Source organism: Trachemys scripta, chromosome 5 (assembly GCF_013100865.1).
Source record: "Trachemys scripta elegans isolate TJP31775 chromosome 5, CAS_Tse_1.0, whole genome shotgun sequence".
NCBI classification, from domain to species: Eukaryota; Metazoa; Chordata; order Testudines; family Emydidae; genus Trachemys; species Trachemys scripta.
In genome coordinates, this window is record NC_048302.1 from 31,433,522 (window position 1) to 31,453,358 (window position 19,837).

Here is a 19,837-nt window from a genome sequence, read left to right on the forward strand (position 1 = left end):
CTGCTCCAAGCACCAGCTTGCTCAGCTGGTGCCTGGGGCCGACTCTGCTGGGTACCTAACTCCCATGGGCACCAGATTAATGACATGAGTTTTAAAAAACTGACTTATACCAGTGTAACATTCTCATGCAGACAAGGCCTATATCTTGAGGATCTGTACTCTGTTAATCAGCTGCATGGGGATATATGCCATGTTAAAATAAGACTGCCACAGATAGAGTATGAAGATTTTCTATTGCTTCTAAATGAGAGACTTTTTTAGAAGTGTTGAAAAACTGTTCTAGAAAGGTGCTAACGCCCATTTTAGATTCCGGTATAGCCAAACCTGACTAGTTTATAATCTATGCAATAAAGCCATAGTATAACATGGGTAGGCTATGCCTGTATATAATTGTGAATTTGCAGGCAACCCTTGGCTTGGGGGAGGTAGACAGGAGTAAGCACTGGAACACTACTTTCCTCATTAACTAAGTGGGTTTTTAAAAAAGTAAATGGTTAAATTCAAAACAAAGTGCACAAGGTCTTTGTGGTTACAAATAACTTTAATTTTTGAAATAACCAAGGACCACTGAACAGATAATGAGCTGGCTTGATGTTACCAGAAGAGTTCATACAGAAAATACCAATATAACATAATGGTTGAAGGTATAAAACTAGATAAGAGTGACTAGAAATAGCAGTATCTCTTAGTTTTCAGTCATCATATGCAATTAATGAAAAGTCATTTACAGCAAGTATAAAACAGCAAGACTTAGTAAATGAAAATTATAAAGCCATAATGTCTTTGTTAAAGTAAATATAACTAATTTTTAAAAGCCCTCAATTAGTTCCATAAAGCCTACTTGTGCATGCATTAAAATTGTGGCACTTGAAAGCCCTGATCCAACTTTAACACTCACACTGTGCAATTCAAGGTCCATGTTACTGCTAGAGGCAGAAAAACAAGTCCAAAGTGCTTAAGCTGGGGCGAGTGAGGGGAGCCATCTGAGCTCCTCTGGATTCTCCTCCCACCCAAACCCAGGTGGGAAGCTGGAGTAAGACTACCGCCTGATCCTTGTGTTAGTTTGTTCTGTGTCTCACGCTCTATTCTGTGGAACTCCCCTTTTAGTAATGTAACAAATGTTATATGTTTGAGGTCCCAATCCTGCCAGGTGCAGAGCACCCTCAAAGTTTGTTGACTATCTTCCATGGGAGTTGACAGCATTCAGCACTTCAAAGAATCAGACCCGATTTTGTACAAGGCTAGTAGAGCAATTAAACATGTCTAAAATCATAAGAATTCAAATTGAGGTTACCCCTGGAAATCTCATTTTCATGCTAGCCTGAGGCTAAAGTAATTGATTTTTAAAATCTTCCTGCATTTGTTGTGCATGGAAAGATGCCTTTTGTTTTAAACAGATTCTCTTTACAGTAATTTTTACTGAGTAGATTGCCACTTATGACAAAAAGTTTAATAAATTATAGTCACTTGCTATGCAAAAAAATATGATCCAAACTCTTTTCATCTCTAAATATTAAGTGAGAATCTTGCATACATGTTGTGTTCATATAATTGGATACACCCACCCCAATCCTTAAACTTGGCAGAGCTCTATTCTCTTCACTACAGCAATACCAATTTATATCAGCTGAGGACCTGGTCCGTAGGCTCTAAATCTTTTCCCAGTGTGAATTGTCTCTCAAGGTTTGTGTTGTAAACTGAGCCATTAAAACATGGAAAGTAATTAACATCTCAATATTGCATACTGAAATTTCAAATACAGTAAAAGGTGTAATGCTTCGCAAACAAGGATTTAATAGGATTGGTGCAGTGGTTCCATGGTTATTAAGCACCATGGGCCAAATTCAGACCTTACATAAGCGGGAGCAACTCCATGAATTTCTGTGGCGTTGCATCCACTTATACCAAGCCTAAATATGATGACCCAAGAGGGTTAAAAAATCAGAACTTTATTTAGCATACCCTTATCTGGTTAAGTTAAAGGCCTGACCCTGCAGTCCTTATGTAGGAGAAAATGTAGTTTAAACTACCAATAAAGCTACATGGAGTCTTGCTCACGTAAGGAAGGCAGGATTGGACCCTAAATAATCAGTATGATACTTGCACACATCCACTCAGCCTTTTCTTGTTTTTTGTCTTTTTAAATACACTGATCTAAAGAAAACTTCTCTTTTCATGTTCTGATCCTTTTACAAGGCACTGCACGGTTATCAGTGTAGAAGCCATTTTTTTGTCTGCAGGCAGTTCCGTTGATATGGTTGATGCTTTCACTAATGCAGTCTGACTGGGAATTCCCTTCATTAGTCATCTGAAACACACAAAGTTTCAATGAATGAGCATATGTTTGTATCAATCTCTAATCATATACTTTGGCTTTAGGGTTAGGAAACTGTCTGCCTGATTCTCCTCTTTCAGTGAAGCTATTCCATTCAGATCAATGGAGTTATTCCAATTTTACACAAGTGTATGTGAGAGGAGGCATAGGCCCCATTTATGGTATTTCTAGAGTAGCCATTAGTATAGGATCTCTGCCTTAATAGTCATCCTACTGGGATATTCAATTATTGCTCTCCAGCCCTTCGGTTCCCGAAAACACATACAGCATATGCTCTTTAGGGAACCTTGCAGGACCATCTGTAATATGCATATTTTTAGTGCCCAAGGCTAACATTACATTCTATGGGGTCCAATCATGTAGGCTATTCATACTCGAAAGTATAAGTTGGAAGTGAAATGCTTGAAACGTTTTTAAGATAATATTTAAAGAATACAGTCTGTTACTCAGCTCTTCATATTTGTTCAGTAACAGGAATCTTTCAGATTGTTTTCTGTCTTCTCTTATTCTTATTCTGATCTCAGTTACATCAGTCTAGATCACTTACACTTATGCTATACCTTCACTAAAGTCATTTGTACGTGTTTCCCCAACACCTTTTTTTTAAGACACCAAAAAGAAAACATACTTTTCTTTTATGTTGTGCAGTTGAAGATCTTCCATTTCCTGTCCTGGCTCCAGTTGCTTCTTCCAAAGCTAAAACAAGCAAAAGTATTCAATGATCGTATTCATTGCCAAGCATTGTCCCTGTTACGATAATTGCACCCATAAAAAGGCGTAATGTCTATTACCTTGGCAATACTGCACTTGAGCTACTAGCCACATGTTCACTGCACAGAAAGATAATAAGCTTAACTGAAGAACTAATTAACCCTTTCTAACACACCTCGTTGGAGAATGATGAATTTATCATGATTAGTAGCCTGAGGATGGTGGACATTCAGAGCAGAGGGGAAATTTGCAAGCTTTGCACTTCTGTACAGATCTGTCTTCAGGTCTGCACATAAATAAAGGGCCTAATTTTGACTTAATTTACACCAGTGTAACTCCAGGATGGTGGAACAAGCCAGGACATCCGGAACAAAATCAATTAAGCCAGGAACACCTTCAGGAGCTTAAATACAGTCTGAAAATCATCAAAATACAAACTCAAGATTTATCAGAACTGCATACTTTTAACACTACTTTATAGTGCAGAATGCTGGGGAATGAGAAAGTATGACATGTCCAAACTGTCTTCATTCCATACAACCTGCCTCAGAAAAATCCTCTGTATCTTTTGGCCCAGAACAATGTCAAACCAAGTCTATTGACACAGTCCAGCCAAGAGGATCTGAGCACCATCATTACAGGAGGCATTGGAAGTGGATTGGTCATGTGCTTCAGATGGAAACTGATTCCATCACCAGAATAACAATAAGATGGACACCTGAAGGCAAGCGAAAATGAGGCCATCCGAAAACAACCATGGCGAAGAGCTGTGGAAGCCGAGCTGTGAAAAACCTGGGGCACAGCTGGAGACCATTGAAAGACTTGCCGGAAACAGACAGGAGTGGAGGAGCTTCGTCACTGCCCTAAACGCCAGAGGCCTAATAGGAACATGATGATGATGATGAACTCCACTGAGCCAGATCCTCAGTTGTGGCCAAGGAGTACTCGATACGGATGAGGAGTAGAGAATGTAAAGATGCCTTTATGCTCCCACATTTCTGGAGTCATTTGGCATTGGGCCAGTTGCCTGCCACAGGACAGAGGAGTTGGCAGGACTGCAGGAATGTAAAGGAGAGCAGAATTTGACCCATCATGTTGAAAGTTGTGCAATGAAAAACTGACAAATACAATATTAGAGGTCACTTGGAAAAGTTTAGCCATTTACTGATCTATCCAACACCTGTGCAACCTCTTTAAAGTCAGTGGGCCAAATGCTGTGGTGACTTACACCTTCTGCAATCCCATTAACTTCAAAACCCTTGAGGGCAGGAACTCTGCTGCCTACCATGTTAGGGGTACCACCAGAAACAAACAGATAATAATAAATAATGGGGTTGTGGCAGAAGTAAGTGCAGGATTTGGCCTGGCAGGTTTTCATAGAAGTAAATAAAGGGCCCTATACATAGTTTATAATAAACTACATTAAGAAAGTGTGTTAGGATAGAGCCTGGGGAAAAGCTCTGTCAAGGAGAGGGAAATAAAGTTCTGAAAGCCAGCTTTCCTGTGAATCTTTGCTGCGATTTTCTGCACATAATGGTCTAGATTTCAGTGCTTTTAGGGGGTGTTTCCTGCATGTCATTTGGAAATGAACAAGGAGGAACATTCTGTATGCATGCATACCTGTGAGGAGTTCATCAATCTGGTCCACTACAAGCTTTGCATCTTCCATAGTGAAGCACATCGGTGGTTTAAATTTCAGAATGTTTCTATGGGGTCCATCAGCACTCAGGAGGATTCGCTGTTCTTTCAGTCTGTGTAGAAAACAAATGATGCACATGTAAAAAGGCATCTAAGTGCACAATGTAACTTGTACATGTCAGAATTCAGAGAGGTGCATCAGACCAAATGCCAATCAGCTGTATGTAGATAACAATGCTGAAGGTCAGGGAATTACATCTACTTACACCAGGGGTTGGGCCACTATCTGAGTTTTCTAATGCTAAATCTAATGTTATATTAATTTCCAGTTAAAGTTGTGTGTATACATCTGCTGGAGAAAAATCAAGGTTTTCAACCTCCTTAAGAAAAGGCTGGTAAATGGTTAGATTGAGATTGCCCCAGTGTACTTTATGCATGGACACAGAAGATAAATATTTACTTGTAGATGATATGCTGAGCTTCAGCTGTTGCAGGTGTTCTCTTTTGTTGATCCTTCACCAGATCTACTCCAACAAACAAACCGATACCCCTAGAATATAAAGGGAGGAAGAAGGATGAGATCCACTGTCCAATAGGAAAGCCCCTCTCTTGCACAGATAGTAACACTGCTCCAACAATTCCAGCAAGTGAGTCAAATATATAGAGAAAGATACTACACTTTCATGTACTAAGTTCTTCAGTGCTATTTGTAAAGATATACATATAGCTGACTTAATAAAGTTGCCTTGTCAGTTAAAGAGAAAAGCGTCTCGTTATCTCCTGTAGGTCCAAATAGCTTGGATTGGGATTTTAACTCATGACATGAAAAAAACAAAAACCAGAAAATTGGAGAGGATCAATTTTTTTTGGATAATTTACAAATAAAAACGAGACATAATCATCACTTACAATTTCCTCATTTTTGTCTTATATTCTTCACCTATTGGGCTACCAGAATAACCACTTCTCTGTCCCACCTTCTGCCTGGGAACTTCTTAACTGTACCCTGAGGTACCTACCTGACATCTCCTATTAAAGGATGTTTTTCCTTTTGTTTGTTCAGCAGCTCTGTTAGATAATTCCCTACTCGTATGGCATTTTCTTGGAGATCTTCTTTTTCAATTACATCAAGCACAGCCAAGCCAATAGCACAGGACACTGGATTGCCTCCAAACTGAAGGCAAAGACAAATGGGAAAACAAAGTGGTTGAAATTCTGTTCTGCCTCCACCCTTGGGGGCTTCATTAACATTTCCCGTGTCAGTAAGCTGTGAGCAAAGCTTAAAGAAACGGACTTTAGGCAAGATTGTGCTTAGTCCCTGCTTGGTTGCTCAGGAAGAAAATGGGATACAGTATCCTCCCTCCCTTGCTCCTCTCCCCCCAACCATGCAATGCAGAGGGGTGCACCCAAGATGTCCCTCCCCAATTGTTCCTCAGCCTCAGGTTGCAATAACATAGGACCACAGGAATTGCCATGCTGTATCAGCCCTGAAGTCCAGTATCCTGTTATAGACAATGGCCAGTATTGGATGCTTCAGAGGCAGCTGCAAGAAACCCTGCAGTAGACAGATGTGGGGTAATCTGTTCCATTTCCCCTCCCCCCATGCACCCCTGAAGATCTCATCCTCACTCTTAATAGTTAGAGTTGTTTAAGCCCAAAACATGAGGTTTTATATCCCTTCCAATACTCATTTTTGTATTAACTATAACAATTCTGGATATTCTTGTGATCCATAAAACTATCTAATCCTGTCCCCTTTTTTGTAGATTCAGAAGCTTGGACAACTACTGGCCTGCATCACCCTATTTTTGTGGTCCAGCAACTGAGAGAGAGAGAAAGGGATGATGCTGTTGAGGAAGTTGACCAGCCTTCCATACGGAAAAAGGTAAGATCCATGTTCAGTGTCCCCTCCATATGTGAGCGCTGAGGGACAATGTGAGCCATTATTTTCTACTGGATAGGGTGCAACATTACAATCATTCATTCTTTTAAAGAAGTTGATGATATGAATCGACCCTGATGGTGTTTTTTTCACAGTTCTTACTGAATAGCATTTACGGCATTCCAGTCATTCAGTTCCATAGCCACATCTCAGAATCTCTGCAATCTAAAGCTTAAAAGGACTCAGACTAAGTAATGGAACTTGGTTGCAGTTAGTGACAAGACTCAATCACAATAGAGAAGATGGCAGACATCTGACTGAACAGGCAAGATGAAATCAAAGTAGTGGCTTTGTAATATCTGCACAGCTCCAGTGTTTCCTGATACAGGGAGAGTGTTTAGCTACCCCTGAGAGGTAAAGAAAACAAGGGCCCCATGGAATTTGGGTTCTCAATGGGAGCTGCTGGGTGCTGAGCACTTTTGAAAATCTGACCACTTCCTTTTAGGAGTCTACATGGGAGCAGAGCTCTTTTGAAATTCTGGCTCCAAAGGTGGATACAGAGTTTTTTGAAACTTAGGCCCTTACAGTTCTCCAGCTCTATCAACCCAGCATCTGCTGCAAGCACTGAATACAGACTAAAGTTGCTGTAGGAACAAAAAGGAAGACTTTCATCTAGAAAGTTACCGTGTTGAAATATTCCAATCCAGAGGCACCGAAGGCTTCAGCAATCTCTCTTGTTGTAACCACACAAGACATTGGATGGCCATTGCCAATTGGCTTTCCCATGGTGACAATGTCAGGTACGAAGTCTTTGCCTTGCAACTGGAAACCCCAAAAATGTTTCCCAACTCGACCAAAACCAACCTGGACTTCATCAGCTATGAATATGCCACCTGCCTTATGCACATATCTGAAAACAAAAGGAACAGTCCAAATGCCACACCACATAATAGGATTCTAGTGTCCAGGCCTAATTTTAGCATAAAGGAGGGTGTGTTACAGAAGTTTACAATTTGACTCAGTCCCTGACCCCAATAAGCATACAATTAATTTAGAAGATTTCAGACAAAACCCCACAACTGCATTTTATGGTTGATGTTTAAATTACTCCATTTCAAGCCACTTATTTGCTTTTTAACATATGGATTGTATTTTTTAAAGCGATTGATAACTAAAAATTCCATTGGATGTGAGTTACATAATGGTATTTAAAAGGTGGAACAAAAAGGAAGGACAAAAAACCCCTAAGGGATTAATAGAATAAGCCTATAGCCTTAACCTATTACTCTGCATAACTTCTCAGCTATGCCCATTCCAAGTATTGTACATACTCTGCCACTTTCTGGAAGTAGCCTGCAGGTGGAATTATTTGGCCTCCGCAACTCTGCATGGATTCAGCAATAAAGGCCGCAATCTACATAAAAGAAGATGAAGTAAGAGCAATGTTCCTCTATCTAGCCTTTGCAAATAAGCTAACGCTTACAGAAAGAAATTGTAAATATCTGGGTCGGGTGACTTTAATAACATGCTGGGATGGACAGCTGTGGTCTGTTGTCAATGGCTATAGCATAAGATTTCCATTAGGGGTGCCCAAATTTGCAACACCAAGGGCCACGCTGGCAGCCTGCCAGAAATCAAAGGGCCACATCCAGGACCTAAACCACCAGCTACTGATGGCCCACTGGCCTCAGTGGGAGTTGGATCAGGCTCATAAGGTCCATGTAAGTTTACATAGAAATTTCAATTAAAAAACACATACTTACTGGTACTTGTGATTTCCCTGATAGATTAATAGAAATTGCTTAGTGTCAGGGAACACCAGCAGTAGAAACCTGTGGTGGCCAGGGACAGGGCAGACAGAGTTTGCATTTTTAGAACACCCTGGCTATGCTTTGGGCACCCCTGCCTCAGGCAAATGACTAAACAAGCAATACATTAGGGCAAGGCACTTCACAAAAGAGAATCTATAGGTGAAGTAATTCCAGTTGCTAGGAATGGAAAAAAAGTAGTTATTCCAAATCAGAAAGGGCAACAGCAGCAGATCAGATACACTGGAACATCAAGTTTTACATTCCTTGTCAACATTAAGTCTGTGCAGCACAGACAGTGTTACCCCAAATCTCCCAGGAGCGTCACCACAAGTCTGCTATGTAACAGATTGCCTCCCACACCGCTTGTGCAACCCTCCCTGAGCATCAACAGGAGCACGCGAGCTGGCCAGCAGTGCAGTCTTCCTGGAAACAAGGTCGAGTGGAAACGTGTAAAGAAGCGAACACTATATTCGAAGAGGCACACTACTGCCAAACAGTACGAGGGTCCCCATAGCATGTGAGACTTTAGCCTTTATCACAACTTGTCCTGTCACAGGTCTACGGCACCAAAACCTAAGAAGATATGCAAAAGGAGGGAAAAAAGGAAGACAAGAAAAGAAAAGAAAAACTGTCCGTTAGTCAAAAAAAGAAAAAAAATTGATGAAGAAACTAAAAGACAGGTGATGTAAACCTTTGGACTAAAAGGGGACAGTTTGATCCAATATCCATTGCGGTCTTTCTATTGGCTTCAGCAGGCTTTAGATCAGTCCCTAGCAGTCTTCAAAAAAATTAGAATTGCCCCAGGAAGCATTGAGAAACAGACATTCTAAATCAAATTTTATAGAAGTTAAGGGTGGTGGTGATCACCAGCTTGTACATGGATTCCAAGCTTCGAGGCGTGAAAGTGCAATAAATTTATCTCAATGTGCTTGAATGCAATGGTGAATTTAGAAATATGATTTTCCTCATTTATCAGTTCTCCAGGCAGTGGTTTTCTACATAGCCTGTCTAGGTTTTTCACCATAATCTCTCAAATAGGACTGAAAGCTTGACTGTGTTTCAAAGGCTCACAAAATAGTGAATTCAACTACCAGTATTTTGGATTTATTTGCTCCTTTATGAGTCTATTCTCCTCTTGATCCTTGCATATAACTTTCATGGATGTTAATGAGAGTTATGAAAGTGCATCAAGGGGACAATGGAAGCCTTAGAATATAAAACCCATAACAGAAGAGTGAAGGCAGAAAAGGAGAAGAAATTGCACCGTATAGATGCTGATCTTTTGTCCCCTTTCCCCCCTATTCTGTTGCCAACAGATGTAGTTTCATTACTAAACCTGAACAGGGTTACAATGTTTCTACAGCTCATGCTACAAACCTTGCGCCCATCCTTCTCAGCTTCTTCAATAATCTTTTTCACATCATCTGCATAAGCACTTGCTGGATCTGGATGATCTTCCCTGTATTTTCCTCTGTAGATATCTGGAGAAGGAGCCTGAAAGCAGCAGAGTTTATCTCAAATGCATGCCTCCTTGCAATATTCATTTTCTATTGGACAGTTCCCAGTGTTTTTCATTAGGGATGTAACTGTATCAGAAAAAAATACCACTTTCTCTCATACATATCACAAACTTTGGATATTCTGAATTTCTGCCTTGAATTTTATGTACACTATTAGGAGTTGAAGATTGTACCATGTATTACAGGAAAGATACTTTCCCTTAGATGTGAAATAGGTATTTGCCTAAGATCTTCTTTTCCAGGGCTTAGTGCTGATCTGTTTATAGGAAATACAGAGATGAGTAAATGTATGAGGGCAGGACTATTCCCCTTGTTTAAGTTTAACTCATTCAGGGAATAACCATGTAGTCATTATTCAGAGTGATGTCAATGCACTTTCCTCAGCGGCAGCCTTAGCCACTTAGTGCTAGCAACCTTACAGGCCTCCATTCTTCAAAGAGCCTTCCACCACATACATCCATTCAGCCCGTAGCCACTGCCAGTTCTTGGTCTATAGTGCTAACTGACTCCAGTTCTTACAGACTGCAAGAATGGTTGATGCCCCTTCCTTCCACGGGAAACCTATGCTTCAGTTGTACCACTTGGCTTCCTATTTTGTGAGAGAAGGTGGGCCTTCCACATGCTTGCCAACCCCTACAAACAGTGTGAGGAGGGTTCCAAGGGCCGGGGAGGAGTCATTGGAAAATAGAAACCAGCCTGGGGAATGGCATTGGCATGGAGAGCTGTAGCACCAGTTCTAGAGTGGGAGATATATGGAGGCCTCCATCCAGCTTACTTGGGGCTGGAGATCTGCAATGGGGGGCTCACTCTAGCTTTAACCAGATGAGCGCTAATTACACAACAGCTGTTTACTGATTTCCCTACCCATCAAATAATATATCACAATTCATGGTAATAGCATGAGCCAATTCAGCATTAAAGCTAATTATAAGCCACTTGTTACAAATCCAGTAGCAAACATTTCTGCTGAATTTAATCCTTTGATATAAAATGACAGGAGTGTGTAGTCTGACAGGTTAGGAATAATTTTATCTGGGGAAATAAAGCCAGCACACAGGCAGATTTTGAAATGACTAGAGGAAAGGGAAAAAACACTTACAAAGGACAGTAATTTATATGCAATTGAAAAAATACTCACCACATGCACAAACTCTTTTTTGCCCTCCTTCCCCAGCTGATTAAATTTATATGGACTAATGTCAATCAGAGAAGAAACATGACCATGGTAAGCACTGCAATGGGAGTTAAATGCAAAATCACTATCATTAAGGTTTTAGAAAAGCTAAAATTCACAACTGCGCACACACAACACAGCATTAAAAAAAAGTACCCAGAAACCCAGGGGTGGCGTTTGTGAGGGCTGCTCAAGTTAATTTGACCATGCCTGGACCTAATGAAGGCAGTGGGAGTTTTATTATTCACTTCAGTGGAGCAAGATTGGAACCAATAAGCAAAATTCATCCCTGCCACTGCAAGGACAGACACAGTTGGTGTCTTCCTAAGTCTACCTGTAACAGTGGCCCATAGGCTTTTGAAAGGATGCAGAATTGCTGGGAGCCAGTACACCTTCGCCACCTTCCCATCTCCAGCCTTCCATGTTCCACCTCTGCTCCAGCCATCAGCTGCCACATGCATCCACGATTGTTGCACAGGCAGGGCACAGCTGCCACTGCACTTAGGTGTTGGGATCCCCTCCACCGAGGTATTCCACAAGGGCCCTTAAACCTGGGATTTAGTAAATGTAGTCTGACTTTGGCAGACTCTAAAAGAGGGCTGCAAATCAGATAGTCGGGGATACAAACACTCAGATTTGCTCCAGTTAATTATGGAGGCACAAATTTTATAGCATGGCAAAAGGGAGGCTGGGCATCTGCCTTTTTGAAAAGTTAGTTCTTAATGTTGTAGCACCAGTTTGGCCACTATGACAGTGTGTGTCTAGGATTTAAAAAAACAACAACAACAACAACAACCCAGCATGGATCAACTAAACCCCCCTGGCCCCACCACAAACCCACATATATAGAATTGTAAGTTTTCTAGTCCTGTAGTTGTCACACAGGCAAAACATCCATTGAGTGTAGCTCTCTGGATGTTTTGCCTGCGTAAGTGAGAGAGATCTGGCCTAGTTTAGGACATCTATCATGGTAGCTCAGCTTTCAGGCCCACCAAACTTTAGTGTCCCTTCACATCTCAGTTTACTACTTGTTGTCAGATTGTGGCTCAAAACCTAGTTAGCATTACTTTAAATGGAGCCTTCTGTATTTAATTATAATGTTTGTATGAAGGCAACAATGCTGATTTTTCACTGAAATATACCATACAACTATATAGAGTCCACCTATAAAGATACTGCGGAAGTGGCTAGCTGCATTCATATATGCTATTCTGCAAACTTACTGGTCAAGGGTGATCACATCTTGGTGTCCACGATACTGCCGAGCCAGTCGTAAGGCGAGATCATTGGCTTCAGATCTACCGAATAATAAACACATTAGGGGACTATACACAGTACAGAATGGTTTATTGCAACACCAGGGCTAGATGGTTAGCAAGCACTTATCAGTCATTTTAATTTAAAACAGAAAAAGGGTATGGAATTGATGAATACAAACAATCAACACAGCGGGCTTTGTTATACAGATTAGAATGCTATGATTCAGAACATAAATACCACATAAGAGGGAAAACAGCTCTTTGTATATGTATCAAACAAAGAGATGCTTTATTCCCCTAGCCCTGTTTGCTTGTGGGCACTTTACCTCCCCTTTGTACAGATAACACCACTCCATACAGCAGCTGGGAGAACAATGCAACTGCCCCTCATATTAAAGTTACAAAATTCCCAGCAGCTCCCCAGCCTCCACATGGACCAGATCCCGCTCTGCGCCTTGTAGCAGCAGGCCCAGATGAAGACCCAAGTTTACTTTGAAAGTCAGGGCTCTCACTCAGCACCAAACCATACTACTCTCTAACCATCAACCTACAGTACATCATACTATCTTGTAGAAAGATTTAGATAGGCCTCTGTCAGTAAGACATCCCAAACAAAATATATAATCTTTATTGCAATATTGCCCCCTTTAAAATGTAGTACAACCCACATACCCCAACGATCCATTTGCTGGAACAAGAAGAAGCAACAAGACTTGTCATGACAAGTCACTCTGGGGCTATGTTACAGCAATGACTAAATAAGGATTTTAGGTAGTACTGATATGTGCAAGCTCCTTGCTAAATAAAAAGATCCACTCCCTTTAGGGATATTGGGTTATAAATCTATTTGGACTGAAGAATAGCAGCATTTAGCATTTTGTATTAGAATGAGGACTGTTGATTAAAACAGACCCGCCTAATGCCTCTACAGAGATCAACCAAAGAGAATTGAGTAAATTTCTCTGCTGAATTTTATTTTTGGGTTTTCTTCTTTCTTTTGATCCCTCTTGTTTCTAAATACACAGATCTATTTTCAGAAAATACATGGTATCAGCTCTTTCTGCTGTAGTCTCCTCTAGTTGTTATAGAAAAGGATCATCACTGCTTCAAAGTTTCCATATTGTGGGTCAAATCTGGTCCTAATGAAGTCAATGGGAAAACTGCCATTGATTCCAATCACAGCTGGATTTTCCCTGCTAAAGACCAATCATCAGAGTTCAGGACCTGTCCCCTAAGCCATTGATTTCTCCAGGGATTTATGCCAGGGATGAATTTGGTGCTGTATATACCTGTTTGGGGATCTGGGATTAAAATGCATTTGAACGTGTAATTTCTTTCAGTGAAGCCAAGAACATTGACTAAAAAGGTTGGTAAGCATTTTAGTTTAGTTTGACCAAATTATCTATTTTCCTATTATTTACATCCTGTTTGTTTCCTTTTCGCATAAGCTTGGCATAGAAAATGAAAACCGACTAGTCCATTTCACTTTGCTGAGAGCCAGTTTCACTTTCTGGTTTTCATGCACTAAGACTATACAGCAAGGTGAGGATAGCAAACACTGCACAGGATGTTTTTGAGTCTGACCAAAACAAAAAACAATTTTTCTTGGAGTTATTTAGAAATAAATTTCCATGGAAACATTTGTGTTACTTTTGTTAAACCCTGTTTTTTTTCACAGTTTAAAATTTGGGCCTTAATTGACCTGACAATGTCCTTGTTAAACAGCAACAAAATAGTGTCAATGAAAAATCCTTCAGACATACCCAGAGTTAACAAAATAGCAAATGGAGAGTTTCTCTGGTAGGGTAGCTGTGAGGCGCTTTGCATACTGGACAAGGTTGTCATGCAGGAATCGGGAATTGGTGTTGAGCAGTTCCATCTGTTTCACTGCAGCCTTTATCACATCTGGATGGCTGTGGCCAACTAAACGAGAAATTATTAATAATTACTGACGTGATCAGTTACTGAATCACACAAAGAAAGTCAGGGAGCTCTCTTGAATTTGGCACCATCAGCTTGTCTTGAAAAAAGGATCTTCTGATTTCTAGTGGGAATGACGTAAACTTAGTCAATGGAGTTTTTGTACTTACCATGTGCAACGTTGTTGATACAATCCAGGTATTTTTCTCCGTTCTCATCATACATATACTGCCCCTGAGCACGCACTATCTTGATAGGGTCTTTAGCAAAGAAAACTTTGCATGAAGGTCTAAAAAGTATAAAATAACATTATTTCAGCTTGCTCAATTGTTGCCCTGCCTCGGAATCTTGAGAGTTGATGATCTCAGGGCTTAGGAAAACAAAAACTAAATCCCACGAACTCCTGCAGTCAAAGCACAGGCAAAGCTGCCACTGACGTCAAAGGCACCTTCACCTTCATATGGACAGCTGCTGAAGTCCAGGGAATACGCTATTTTATATCAGTGAAGTGGCAAAGCTTGAAATACTAAAATCACAAAAGCCGTTCAGTAAATTATAGGTTAATGAGACCATCTCTTCTATGAAGTGACTGTGACGCAACATGATTTTTTTGGATACTGTGTTGTAATTTAACTGATGGTCAAGTGAGGCCTGAACCAACTCATTAAAATGAATGGAAAGGCTTCCATTGATTTCAATGGGAACAGGAACAGGTCCTTAATTAGGTTATTTTCAACCCCCTGTTTTTGTATCTACGGGTTTGAACATGGGAACATTGAGAAAAATTAATCCAAATTAACTAAAGGAGTGATTTAAAAGTACATTAAACTCCTGTGTGGAGACACACATGCTCAGAATTACAGTGGTGAAACTTAATTAAGGCCACTTGGATTCTGAATAAAAGTGTCTACACAGGAGTTTAATACGATTTAACTCATTCAGTTTAAAACATAGTTCGGATTAACCTTCCTGAGTGTCCCCATGTACAAAAGTCCTGTGTATGGTTTCCTGTGAGCACAATGGAATGTGCACTGTATTGCATCCTTGGATGTCTAGCTATGTTTGTCTGACATAGTCCTATTAATTTACACATTTTATGAAAGTTTATATAAAATTAACTCTCTGGAAATAGGATTAATTTTTAAGAACTTTTTTAAAATATATGGCCCAAAATTGATTGCACAGTGGAAGACTATGCTGAATTTGATGTATGAGATTTATAGAGTCCATATGTTAGAACAAAATGCCAATAAATGATGGGCTTAATTTTCAGAGGTGCTCAGCACTTCTGAAAAATCAGGCTTAGGGTACTGAGATTTTCTGGGTAAAATTTTCAGAAGTGGCTAAGCCTTGCTTTCAAAGGCATCCAAATCCCACTGACTTTTAATGAGACAGACTCTGAAAGTCACTTAGGCACTTCTGAAAATGTTCCCCTCTTTTTTTTCTTTTCTGAGCATACAACAATGACACATATTCCTACTATACAGTTATATTCCGAAATATTAGTGAACAGGGAGAAAGCATTTAGAAACCTTTACTAGTACTTAACCTAAGAGGGATGTGATTGTTTCCAAATAACAAAACTGCTTTACTAAAAGCATCCTTATTGTCCATTTTGTCTGGTGACCTGATGCAATACAATTAATTGTGTACATGGACCCGAACTGTTACTCATAAAATGTAATTTGTAGTGTTTGAAATAATTTAGTGTCTGAATTTCTGCCTAATCAAGCAGTTATCTAGGGGCATCTTTCAGAGCTATTTCCCCTTTATTTACTCTTGCAAATCTACTGCCATAAGACAATTCAAAAGTGAAATGGAGGTAAAGCAGCAGACTGAACATTATCAAATATAATTTCTTTAGTACAGTTTTTCAGTTCGTAGTTGTAACTTCTTTCCATGAGATTTCCATTACTATTTGCCTTACAGAGCCTGATCCTGCAATGTGTACTCAAGCAAGACTCCTAGATCACAAAATCTGGCCCTTAGATATGACTGGCTCTACATGCTATGATGGCATTGATTTTTAAGCATATTAAAACAATTGATGGCATTATATGTACACCTAGGAGTCTAAACAAGTGAGTATTTTAGTAGTAGCATAATATTAGAAAGTCAGTGAGCATCTTTGTACTTTCATATCTAACAATGATGAATTAGCTTTTCACTTGGCATGACCTAGTGAAATATTAATCAAGACCATATGATCTGGAGGAAACCATATTATTTAACTTGTAGTAAATGATAAATAGGTATCAGATACACACCGTGACAAGGGTAGAGTTCATATTTTCTTTCAATCCTGATTCAAGTCACAGAAAAGAAAATAGCGTTTGATGGTCTCATCCTACTTCCCATTATATCACAATTGCACAGTCTTGACTCAGATGAGGCTTAATAGTGGCAGAACAGGTAGCACTACAGAGTTTGTGTGGAAAATCTGCACCATAGCTGTCTGTGGTAGGTTACGCTCAAGACAAACCCTTTAGGCCCCCATTTTATGAGTGCTAAATTTGCCCATGAATTAAACAATCAATAGCATTTTAAAAATGTACTTCGGGCATTCTATTCTGTTTCATAGTTTTGTGGTGCTCACTTTTCTGCAATCTGCCATTAAGTACAGTATATTAAATAAGTAAGTTTTTGAGACTGCATTTGTCAGGAAGAGGCAAAGTCTTAAATATCGGAATTACAAACTAAAAAACTGATCTTCCTCTTGCTTGCTTTGTATTTCTTTCACCAGTTATCTACAATGAGGAGGTACTACCTATGTATGATGACTTAAATTTGATATAAGTAAACTCAACATTGTTTTGCCACACAAATAGAAGGTACCAAAGGAAAATGATTTACTACTTTAAGCACCAACTATGACATGCCAAAATTCCCTGAAGCCACAGGTTACCAACAGGATGACTCAGCCTTCATATGTCTGAGGTAGGTGAACTAAATTCTATGAAATTTCCACTATGGATAAGAGACCTTTAAAACCAAGATCACATGCTAGGGTGTGCTCTCAGTTTCAGTGATAAACCAATTAACTTCAGTGCAGCTACTGTGAATTTGCCTGGGTGCAACAGAGGACAGGATTTGCTTTATCTGCTCCGGCTTGAAGCTTTATGTAAGAGCAGGTGTTTACCAAATTTTCCCCTTCACATAACTACTCAATGTACTATCTGCTGGTTGCTGCCCTCCCCTCTGGTAGCTCTGTATAACTTCTGGGTTATGTAATTTTTAGAGCACTTTGATGTTCTTTGCGAAGGTGCTATAGAATTGTAAATTATTATTATAATGGCTCCGTGGATCACAAGGCATTTTTATTTTATTCATCAAAATCCTGTTGTGGAAACACTTTGTTCTCTGGGGGGAAAGTAGTGTTACCATGTGCTCTTAACAATATTAATCAGTAAAAACCTCACTGAAGTGAGGTTTTTACTCACGAAAGCTTATGCCCAAATAAATCTGTTAGTCTTTAAGGTGCCACCAGACTCCTTGTTGTTTTTGTAGATACAGACTAACACGGCTACCCCCTGATACTTAACAATATTAATAACTCTCAATTCTTTTGGTCATTTGTATAGGTCTAGTATGTAATTAAGTATGAAGCCCATTAGCTGATGCTCATTCCATTTATTATACAGGGCTCATGGATTTCAGCTAGAATTGAGTCTATTTAAAAGTGACCTACAATAAACTATGTTTGAAAATCAACCTTAAAGGCAACAAGCTACCTATTATTCTAGCTGCAAAAGTCGTTTAATTCTGTATTCCAGCTTTCCTGGCAGAAGCAGCACTGAAACTTGGGGATCAAATGTTTAAAATGTAGCAGCCTCTGATCCCAGCTTGTGCTAAACTTGTGCCGAGGGAGGAAGAAAGACCAACTTCCTTGTTTTATGTAACAGCGATAGAGGCTGATTTATGTAACCGAGCGCAGGGTACTTACTGTCACACACTGATCCCCCGCCCCAGGCTGAGCCGCCGCTCTGCCTCCCAAGCCTCCCGTTTGTCTCGGGGTTAGCTGAGGGCAGAAAAGCGCCGTGCGCACCGCTGGTGGAAGCGATGGAGCCCAGCAAGCGCAGGGACCAGCAGGAGGGATGCGCTGCGCGGAGAAGCTCAGGGGGCTGCGGGCTGGGTGGGCAAAGAGGGGGACTGTGCCCAGCTCTGTCCGCAGGCAGCTCCCCCTGCCCCGCACCTGGGGCCACAGCCTGGCACTGCCCTGCTGCCAAGGGCAGCTTTCCAGCCCCGGCGCCCTTGCCCTGAACCGGCCCTGCTCACCCGATGTGCCTTCTCCTCAGCTCCAGGGTCTCCGCCTTGCTGTACAGCTCGCTCATGCTGACGCCGCTTCTCCCGCCGCCTTGGGCTGCCCTTGTCCCAGGAGGCTGGTGTTGGGGGTGAGGAGCCGGTTAGTCTCATCGTCCTTTTATCCCGTCTTCTGCTCTGCCTCCTGCCAAACCCCTCCTCCTGCTCTCTCATCTGCGCGGCAACCTGCCGCTCATGTGCCCAGGAGAGAGCCTCCCTCCACACGCCCCTCTGGCTGTGCCACTCTCTGCCCCAGCTCTCCGGGGGGGGGGGGCACAGCACCCCCTGGCTTGTCGTGGTTTCCATCATAAACAGCTTTGTTCAATGGTTTTCAGCACCCCCCACTCTAAACATTGTTCCAACTGCCACGGCCTCCCCCTGTGCCACCACTACTCTTCTTTTCTCCTTTCACACCCCAGGGAGGACGTTCCTCAAGGGGGATCAAAACTTCTTCACTGCAATTGTCTGCTTTCCATGTAATAGGCACACACAAATATTGTCTAATGTTAAGCCCTACTACTTCTACTGCTTTTCTGTTTTATCCTGTGGATGATTTACTTCTATGGCTTATTTACCTACCTCACTGGGGTACTGTAGGGACTACTAACCTCATGCTTATAGAACATAAACAATAATTAATCTCATAGAGAGATTATGTTAATTTGGCATGCTAGGTTGCAGTTCTTTCCCTCCTGAGCTTTCAAAGCATTGTCCTGAAGGACAGAGTATTTTAGTTTTCTGGCCAAATTTCCTAATATTACACAGGGTATAGCCAAAAATGATTGATAAATAGTTTGGCTTCTGTCTGACTGAGAGAATAGGTCATTCTGCCAAACTACTTATAAAATTGCTGCAGAAACCCACAGTAGCCTAGTAGGACATATTTGATCTCTATTTTTCAATGTACTGATCGAGGCTTCATAAAAAAATATAAACAGCATATCTTGCAAACATCTGAACTGCATTTGTACAAAAGGGTTTTACTTTTACAAGAGGCACTGTACAAAATTACTTTGTGGGGACCCTTTAAAATATACACAGGACATTTGTACACAGCACCACCACCTACACATCATAAATACTTCAGTGAGCTATGAACATCATTGCCTTTGTTTTGATACCCAGTGTACACCTTTTTGAAAATTCTGCTTATCAAATTACTTCTGTTATGTATATCATCTTACCTATAGACTCAATTGATGGGAAACCTAGGGCAGTTAATTTAACCAAGCCTGGAACCATAATTCAAGGGCCATAATATTTCATCTACATACTTCCCAAAATCCAT

At 40.7% G+C, this 19,837-nt stretch overlaps 1 protein-coding gene across 1 annotated transcript; it reads right to left on the bottom strand.

Moving 5' to 3' along the window:
- Positions 1–522: 522 nt before the first annotated feature.
- On the bottom strand, positions 523–18,709 carry ETNPPL (ethanolamine-phosphate phospho-lyase). The gene is made up of 13 exons (XM_034772013.1): positions 18,526–18,709; positions 14,421–14,539; positions 14,094–14,253; positions 12,295–12,369; positions 11,036–11,129; positions 9,755–9,871; positions 7,898–7,980; positions 7,251–7,476; positions 5,704–5,858; positions 5,145–5,234; positions 4,667–4,797; positions 2,964–3,031; positions 523–2,308 (listed from the first exon to the last, which is right to left on the bottom strand). The coding sequence occupies exons 1-13, from the start codon at positions 18,579–18,581 to the stop codon at positions 2,174–2,176; spliced, it is 1,509 nt and encodes a 502-aa protein (XP_034627904.1). The 5' UTR covers positions 18,582–18,709; the 3' UTR covers positions 523–2,173.
- Between the last annotated feature and the right edge of the window lie 1,128 nt (positions 18,710–19,837).